At 41.3% G+C, this 9,811-nt stretch overlaps 1 protein-coding gene across 6 annotated transcripts in view; it reads right to left on the reverse strand.

The window, feature by feature from the left end:
* LOC109917665 (rho GTPase-activating protein 32-like) overlaps positions 1-9,811 on the reverse strand; it is a 488,544-nt gene that overhangs the window by 152,534 nt on the left and 326,199 nt on the right. For 5 of the 6 annotated variants that reach the window (XM_048615489.1, XM_048615490.1, XM_048615491.1 and 2 more), the window contains one exon: positions 4,548-4,685. In XM_048615489.1, the coding sequence (XP_048471446.1) occupies positions 4,548-4,685 (138 nt within the window). The remainder of the gene's footprint in view (positions 1-4,547; positions 4,686-9,811) is intronic. The other variant, XM_048615495.1, reaches the window with a different exon arrangement.

The following is a 9,811-nucleotide window of genomic DNA, read 5'->3' on the forward strand; positions in this document are numbered from 1 at the left end:
CCAGCTCTGCACTTCGTTATCACAGTTTTAGTATGGAAGGGCAAAAATGTGTCAGTGCAGGCTTGGTGGGCCAAAGGGTCTGTTCCTGTGCTGTATTGCTCTTTGTTCTTCTTTGAATGAACTAAAACTCAAACAACAAAGGAATACACTAAATACACAGACTTCAGAAGATGACGACTAAAGAAAATACAAAAAGGTTAAGATAAAAGTCTTAAAAAACTAGAAAAAAAAACAAGAAATTCAAAATTAAACTTTTGCAGAATACTAACAAAAATAAATAAGACAATATCAGCTTATACTACAGGATACTCCAGTTCAATTCATAAATGACAGCAAGATAACTGAAATATTGGATAATTAGTTTGCCAAAGTAGAAGAGCAAACAATCCATAACTTTGCTAAACCTTAGAGAGAATAAAGCTTCTGGACGACATTGAACTGAGTCCACTCATTTTAAAAATCTTGCATACAGTGTAGAAACTATTGAGCGTATATAAAAAAAATCATTAGTAAAAGGGAGAGTGACAGAACTGGCAGGCAGCTAAATTTTATTCCTGCATGTTAAAAGGGAGAGAGTTTCCGGGATATAGTCTAAGGGTCAGTTAGTTTAACATAGATGACAGGAAATGGAATCTTCAATCTAAGTAACAGAAAAAAATTGCAAAACTGAAAACAGAGTAAAGAGTAAAAGTGATATTTGATTAAGTGAATTGAATTACTTGGAGAATTAACAATAAGAGTCGGCAAGAGTAACACAAATGTAATATGTCTGAATCTTCAAAAGGCCTTTACCTCATAGGTAAAAGGTATCATGCTGTAATCTGATGACCAAGATAAGAAAATGTGGAATTAGGGGACATCTAGCAGAATTGGTAGCAAGCTACATACAAAATAAATAAAATGTTGCAGAGTTGAGAAAAAGTATGTTGACTGGCAAATGGCAGGAAGTGGTATTCAGGTGGGATCAGAGTAGAGACCACTGCTGTTCACCATATACGTGAACTACGTAACACCTTGAATATAATAAAATATCTGCAGCTTCAACTGAGCAGAAAGAAGGGAGTCCTAATTTACGAGCTGCAATGAGAGGTCTGCTGATTGGCAAAACAAACTAAAACAGCGATATCACCGGACAACGGTATGTTGATTAGTTCACAATTTTAACGTGTAATTTTTGGAAGAAGCATTTAACTGAGAAACAACAGGATTAAGTGAAAGTCAGACCAATATAATAAGGAATATAAGTAAGTAAAGTAAGGGTAGTTCAATCAGCGTAGGGGGAACTACATCAACAGTATTCTTACATAAACATAATTTAAAGGGGGAGTAACGAAGGGGCTTAAAGAAAATCACAGCAGCAGAGCCTGCACCAGTAATATGCTCCTCCTATGCTATGTGGCAAATCATAGAAGCTTCAGTTGTCTCTGGTGAGTACATGTGCAGGAAGTGTGTCCAGCTGCAGCTACTGGCTAACCACATTTTGGAGCTGTGGGGTGAATTCACTGTGGAGCATCTGCGAGGCTCAGCAAATTGTGAATAGCCTGTTCAGTGAGGTGGTCACTCCACAGGTGAAGACTAACAGGCAGAAAAGACCACCAGCAAGAGTATAGGAAGGCAGACAATATAGGAGTCCCCTGTGGCCATCCTCTTTCAAACAGGTGTACTGTTCTGGATACTGCTAGGGGAGATGACTGTGCAGGGGAAAGCAGTGGGAGTCAACTTCATGGCACCATGGGTGGGTCTGCTGCACGTGAGGGGAGGAAGAAGAATGGGAGGACTGTAGTGGTAGGGGATTCAATTGTAAGTGGAACTGATATACGTTTCTGCAGCAGCAAAACAGACTCCAGGATGGTGTGTAGCCTTCCTTGTGCCAGGGAATGTCACTGAACGGCTGCAGGGAATTCTGAAGGGGGAAGGCAAACAGAAGGAGATTGTGGTACATATTGATACCAATTACATCAGTAGGAAAAGGGATGAGATCCTGCAGCACACATGTTACTTACTACTCGTCAGCCCAAGCCTGATTATTGTCCAGTTCTTGTTGCATTTGGACATGGACTGCTTAAGTATCTGAGAAATTGCAAATGGTGTTGAACATTGTACTCCCCACCTCTGACCTTATGATGGAGGGAAGGTCATTCATGAAGCAGCTGAAGATAGTTGGGTCTAGGACACAAGGCTCAGAAACTCCTGCAGAGGTGTACTGGAACTAAGATGACCTCCAACATCCACAACCATCTTCCACCTTGCACAGCCATGTATGACTCCAATCTTCAGGGAACTTTTTTTCCTGATTCCCACTGATTCCAGTTTTGCTGGGGCTTCTTGATGCTACATTGGGTCAAATGCAGCTTTGATGTCAGGGGCTGTCACTCTCACCCCAGCTCTGGAATTCAGCTCTTTTTTTCCCATATTTGAACCAAGGCTGTAATGAGGTCAGGAGCTGAGTAGCCCTAGCAAAACCAAGACTGGGCTGTCACTGAGCAGGATATTGCTGAGCAGGTGCTACTTGATAGCACTGTTGATGACACTTTCCATCATTTTACTAACGATCTAAAGTAGACTGATGGGGCAGTAATTGGCCTGGTTGGATATGTCTTGCCTTTTGTGTGCAGGACATACCAAGGCAATTTTCCAAATAGTAAGACAGAAGCCAGTGTTGTAGCTGTACTGGAACAGCTCAGTTTGGGGCACAGCAAGTTCTGGAGCACAGGTCTTCAGTGCTATTACCAAAGTGTCATCGGGGGCCATAGCGTTTGTAGTATCCAATGATCCTGATAACACGTGGAGTGAATCAAATTAGCTGAAAACTAGTGCCTGTGATGCTGAGGATCTCTGGATGAGATCTAGATGGATCATCCACTTGAATAAAGAATGTTAATGAATGTTTCAGTCTTGTCTTTTGCATTGTTGTGCTGGGCTCTCCCAATGTTTAGGATGGAATATTTATGAAGCCTTCTTTATGAGTGAGTTGATTGTCCACCATCTTTTATGACTGTATGTTGGGGGGCATGAAGAGCTTAAATCTAATCCATTGGTTGCAGGATCACCTAGCACTGTCTATCATTTGGTGCTTATGCTATGTGACATGCAAGTAGTCCTGTTTGGTATCTTCACCAAGTTGACGCCTCATTTTTAGGTTTGCATGGTGCTGCCTTGACATCCCCCCAATCTCTTTGTTGAACCAAGGTTGATCCCCTTGATGACAATGGTTGAGTAGGGGATAAGCTGGGCGATGAGGCTGCAGATCGTGTTTGAGTACACTTCTGCTTCTGCAAATGGCCTACAGCACCTCATGAATGTCCGATATTGAGTTACTAGATTTGTTTGAAGTTTTATTTAGTGCAGTGATAGCCACGCAACACGATGTGAGGTGGTATCAATGTGAAGGCAGGCAGGACTTTTCACCATAATGTTGTCATGGACCGATGCATGCACAGGAGACAGACTGGTGAGGGCAAGGTCAAGTGTGTTTTACCCTCTTGTTGGTTTCATCACACCTGCTACAGACACAATCTATGTCTCTTAGGACCCAACCAGCTCAATCAGTAGTGCTGCTGCTGAGCCACTCTTAGTTCTGGACATTGAAATCCCTCACTCAGCGAATATTCTGCACCCTTAACATCCTGTGTGTTTGTGCCTTCTCTTTTAAGATGAAGGAGCACAGAATCAAGGGAGTTGGAGGAATGCAGGAGGTCAGACAGCATCAGAGGAGCAGGAAAGTCGATGTTTTGGGGTTACACCCTTCATCAGGGCTGGGAAGGGGGAAGAGAGCTCAGAAATAAGTGGGGGTTTGGGTCTGGGGGAAGGTGGGTGGGATGGTGATAGGTGGATATGGGTGGGGGGTAGTGGAGATTGGTCAGTGGGAAGGGTGAAGCTACATCTCATATGAACTGTACCGAACTGTTTGGATTCGTTTCAAACAACTTCTCTGCAAGATGTATTTTCTTGCTGAAAAAAATTCAATACATTCTGTGACCTACTTTCACCTGTTCCAGTAACAGAATAGCAAGTGTGTAAATCTGAATAGATCTTGCATTTTCCCCATTTACAAAGTGATTACTTTCTGCACCAGAATTAGAAAAGGGAAGGAGAGCTGGAGCGCACAGGGAGTCAAAACAGAGGAAGGGACAGTTCAAGGGAGAAAGAGAAAGACAAAGAGGGGGGAGGAGTGAAGGGTGAGGCAAGAGTGGAGTGTGTGGAAAAGTGTAGTTGGAGGAACAGAGAGTGGGGAGAGTTGAACTGTGTGAAATAGGGGGTGGGTGAAGTTAGATATAAAGGTGCAGGAGATGGGGAAAGGATGAGAGTGAAAACAGGAAAATAGGGGAGCAGGAGAATAAAGAAAAGATTGGTGAAGGGGTATGTATGGATGGTGGCAGAAGTTCGGGCGTAAACAAATGAAATTCAATCTAGATAAATGTGAGTTGATGCACTTGGGCGGGACACAAAATGCAAGGGAATACATGATGAACGGTAGGACCTTGGGAAACACCAGGAATGAAGTGTGAACAGCTAACAAAAAGTCAGCACGTAGCACGACATCATACCTCTGCACTGTCCTTCAGCCAGTCCGTTCGCGGCAGCTCGGCAAGCTGGGAGAAACGCCGGTCGTAAATGCAGAGATGGAGGTGTTTATCCAGCACCCGGAAATCTTCATAACTCCTCTTCACAATCCAACTCCTGCCCTGCAGATAGAGGACAGCTTACTGAAGATGTTGAACTTACATCATTTTAAAACAGAGCCAAAAAAATTCAAGCAACTTGAAAATGAATCATCCAGTATCAACAACTGTCTTAAAAAGAGTTCTGTGTATTTTATTAATCTATGAACTGTCGCTTTTAGAAAATCTCTCCAACCAGGTGTCCAACCATACTACAATACAAATTAGCACAAGCAAGCCATTAATCCCCTCGCACCTGCTCTGTCAGTCAACAAGATCATGGCAGATCTGTTTGCATCTTGAACTCCACAAAAACATTAGTCAAGTCAAAAATAATTTCCTCTGTAACCATGACAAGGTAAATATTCCTTGCTCATCCTTCTTGACCTGTCTGAAGCTTTTAACACAGTTGATCATACCATTGTCTTCCATTTCCTCTCCACTTTTTTCCAGTGTGGTGGTGGTTCACAGGCCTTGTTCCATTTTAATAATCAAATCATCTTCAGAAAATTGTCTCCACTGGTTTCTCGGCCCAACCAAACTGATTCTCTGGTATCCTCCAAGGATCTATCTTGGGTACTCCTACTGCCCATCCTCATGCTGCTCCTCAGTCATCATTTAAAATCAGAACAACTGTTTCCACATCCACAACCACAGTTATGGCCCCAAACTCTTTATCAACCTCCTAAGTTGTCAACTGCTTATCTAACATCAAGTATTGGGTACAATTAATTTCCTCTAATTCAGCATTAAGAAGTGTGTAGCCATTGTCTTGGGTCCAAACCAGACAATCTGATTCCAGATCACTGATTTCATTGTACACCTTGGTAAATGCTGAACCAACCTGCTTGCATTGTCTGACAAACAAAAAGAGAAGTTGCTTGAAAAGCTCAGCAGGTCTGGCAGCATCAGTGAAGAAAAAAATCAGAGTTAACGTTTCGGGTCCGGTGACCCTTAATCAGAACTGTTCTGAGGAATGATCCTGAGGAAGGGTCACCGGACCTGAAATGTTAACTCTGATTTTTTTTATTCGCAGATGCTGCCAGACCTGCTGAGTTTTTCCAGCGACTTCTGTTTTTGTTCCTGATTTAGAGCACCCACAGTTCTGTTGGGTTTTGCTTGCACCCTTTGTTCCCTTATGACCAGACATGAGCTTTCAACCATAATGTATAGTAAAGTCCCCATAGTCCTACCAGACCAGGAGGTTGTACAGAGAGATGACTAGTGGTGGTTTAACATGATGGTCACCATGCCTCAGGTGAGAGGAGAGGCTGAGAAGGAGTCCTTCATGATAACCTCAGCCAGTGTGGAAAGTGCACCTATGTTGTTGGCATTACTCAGCACTGCAAACCAGCCATGCAGCCAATTCAGCTACCAGACCCCTTTTAACAATATATACATGCCGTCACTAAGACTGCTTTTTTTCCACTTTGTAACATTATTCATTGCTGCCCCATGCCTTAAATAATCTGGTACTGAATCTCTCATCCTTGCTTTTGTTATGTCAATATTTATTTTTACACTGTCATAGAATTTGTGCATTGCTGGCTGGGCCAGGATTTGTTGCTTATCCCTAATTGCCATTCAAACTGTGCTGGTGAGCTATCTTCCTGAATTGCTACAGTTCATTTGGTGTAGGTACACTCACAATGTTCAGAACTAAGTTCCAGGATTTTAATCCCACAACAACGAAGGAACGATGATATAGTTCTGGGTCAGGATGGTGCCTAGCTTGACAGGAACTTGCAGATGGAGATTTTCCCATGCATTTGTCACCCTTGTACCTCTAGGTGGTAGTATTCATGGACTTTGAAGAAGGCTTGGTATTTGATGCAAAGCGTCTTGTAGACACCCTGCTGCAAAATGGTTTGGTGAAGGAGTGAATAAATGTTTGGTGGATGGTGTAATAGTCAAGTGGGCTCTTTTGTTCTAGTTGATAACGAGATTTTTGAGTTTTTCTGGAGCCGCACATACCTAGGTAAGTGCAGAATATTCTATTACACTCCTGACTTGGGCTTTGTGGGTTGTGGACATACTTTCAATTGTAACTTCCTGATATTAAAGCGTCTGACAATTATGACACAATTTTTGGCTAGCTTTCCATATTCTGCCCTCAATAAACTAAATGTCAACAAAAAAATCTGCTGGCATAACCAAGTTCAAATTAAATACCATCATGACCACCCATGTACTTGCTGAATTACATTAGCTCCTGGTTAAACAAAACCTTGAGTTTAAGGTTGTCATTTTTATTTTTAAACCAGTCCATGGGCTGGCTCCCCACATCTTTCCTCCAGATCTACATATTTCTGAGACATCTGCACTCCTTTCATTCCAGTCACATACAGTCATAGTCTCTTGAGCTTCCTTCATTTTAATCACTTCATCATTGACAACTGCACCTTCAACTGCCTCAGCCCTAAGTTTGTTCCCTCCATAAACTCCTTTACCTCTCTACCTCACAATCCCACTTTAAGACACTCTTTAAAACTTACCTCATTGACCAGCTTTATGCCATCTGATGTAATATCTTTTTGTGGCTCAGTGTCATTTATAATTTTATATTCTTTTGGGTGTTTAGTGCATTGGAGGCTCTACATAATTGCACATCACTTTTGTTATTGTCAGTCCACACAAGATTCTTTCGCATGTCCAACAAAAAACAGTGTCACACTTACGAACAAGTCTGCTTATTTAGGTAGTTGTCACCGATCTCCTTTAAACTTAAAACCAAATGGTACAATTTAGTATCAACCAATATGAGACTGGGGTTACATCAAACAAATTTAGGGATAATCACAAATTGTAAATTAATGCCCATACCTTCAGGCCATTCCTATAGATTACAGATATAGTTCTACCCTGTCAAAAGCACCCACCACAACCCTTTTGGTGATCATCTCCAGCTTTCTATTGATACTATTCATCTAGATATCTGACTATTAGAAATTTCACATCTTAGTTTTTAGTGTCATGTTGGAACACGATCATACACCTTCTGAATTTCAACTAGATTTAAATCCTTTCAACAGACGTTGTCTACCTAATTACAAACTGCATAAATGCCAAGTGACTGAAGATAAAAGCCTGTTACTAGATTCACATGAATTATTCCTTAGTCTTTACCCTCAAGTATAGCCCTTACACTCATGCTCAGATTTATTTTGTAGCCAGTCAGTTTACCATTCAAGATCAGGTTCACTACAATGAAGCAAAATTCCCACATCTAATCTGCAAACATGCTGTACTATAAGCATCAAAGTGCCTTGGCCAATACTTATCCGTCAAACAGCATCACAAAAACATGTTAGTTTGATCATTAAGTTCACTGCGATTTGGCTGTGCTGCCTGTTTCTCTATAGTACAGAAACCAATGTACTTCATTAATTTAAAAACTGAAAGAACTGCGGATGCTGTGAATCAGGAACAAAAACAAAGTTGCTGGAAAAGCTCAGCAGGTCTGGCAGCATCTACGAAGGAAAAAACAGAGTTAATGTTTCCGGACCTGAAACGTTGACTCTGTTTTTTCCTTCACGGTTTGTTTTTTTACTTCATTAATTATATGGTGCTCTGAAAATCAACATTCTGCAGTCACAAGAGGAGTTTTTAAAATTCTTTCATGGTATGTAGGTGTCGCTGGCTGACAAGGCCAACATTTATTACCGATCCCTAATTGTCCTTTTAACTAAGCGGCTTGCTAGGCCATATCAGAGGGCAGTTCAGTGCCAACCTACTTTTACTATGGGTCTGGAGTTACATACAGGCCAGACTAGCTAACAACAGCGGTTTTTCTACCCTAAAGGTCATTACTGAGCCAGATGGGTGTTTACAACAATCAATAATATTTTCATGGTCACGGTTATTATGACAACCTTTCTGTTTCAGATGTTATTAATTGAATTTCAATTCAACCAGCTTCCATGATGGGATTTCAACACATATCCCCAGAGCATTAGACTGAGCATCTGGATTACTAATCCAGTGACAGTACCACTAGGTTACCATTTCCCAAAAATGCACATCCTTTCTCCAACATTTTAAAGTCTCTAATCAGCTAAATTTAACATATTTTTACGTGTTTCAATAAAACCATTACCATTCACAATAGAGCACCCCCTCCTCCTTGGGGATCCCTTTGACTGATTGCCTTGCTAGAGGAGCCAACACCAAGACAACAGTGCAAAATTACTATGCTAATTTCTCTTGGAAACTGTACACAATTCATTTCATTGGTATTACATTTTCAATGTCAAATCAATCACTCAGATTAAAATGTACTGCAATATAGCTGCTTTGCTTTTTATACGTAAAATAGTATCCTCTGGGCAATGGGAAGTACTCAGAGATACAGTGTCTACAAGGGACTTTACTAAAATGAAAAAATTAGGAATGATGTCCAAAATTCAGTTAAAATTTCAGGAAGCATTTGGTGTTATTCAGGCTCCAAAGAGAGTAATTACCCAGACCTCTGGGTACAGGGAAAGGATGGGGGGGGATAATGGGAGCACAACTACGAATAAAATTTAAACCACTCTGTTTCACAACGAACGTGAACTATTTCTACAGAAACAAAAATAAGTACGAGTAGTACAAGAACTACTTTCCAAAGAAACATCTGTGCTCCATCATAATATGTCAATTTCGACTTTTCATTTATTACTCAAGAGCCAATTCTGAGGCCCTGGTCCACAAGGAATTAGACCACAGTTTGCAGCCCTTTGACCTTAGAGCTGTAGTACATCAGTATAAGTAGAAAATGCTGCTTTCTCACACGGCTATACTAAGTGAGTACAGCCAGCTCACACAATTACTGGTACACATTTCAAACACTTTAAAATAATTCAACTCTCTTGGCTCAACAAGAATGCAACTGTGTTTGATTCTCAGAGAAAATGGGAAATGCAGGCTTGCTTCTGCTGTCTGCAGAGTGTGCGTGAGAGAGCGAATGTGGGAGTTTGTGCGTGTGTGTGAATTTGTGCAAGCAAGAGACAGAGAGAGAGAGATAACACTGCACTTTGAGAGACAGAGATGCCCTTGGACCATATATGTGCATGTGAGACAGTGAGCAAAAGAGAGACCTTGCTGTTTGTGCATTTGACATACAGAGAGAGAGAGAGAGAGAGAGAGAGAGAGAGAGAGAGAGAGAGAGA

Source organism: Rhincodon typus, chromosome 32, assembly GCF_021869965.1.
Source record: "Rhincodon typus isolate 14 chromosome 32, sRhiTyp1.1, whole genome shotgun sequence".
Taxonomy (NCBI): domain Eukaryota; kingdom Metazoa; phylum Chordata; class Chondrichthyes; order Orectolobiformes; family Rhincodontidae; genus Rhincodon; species Rhincodon typus.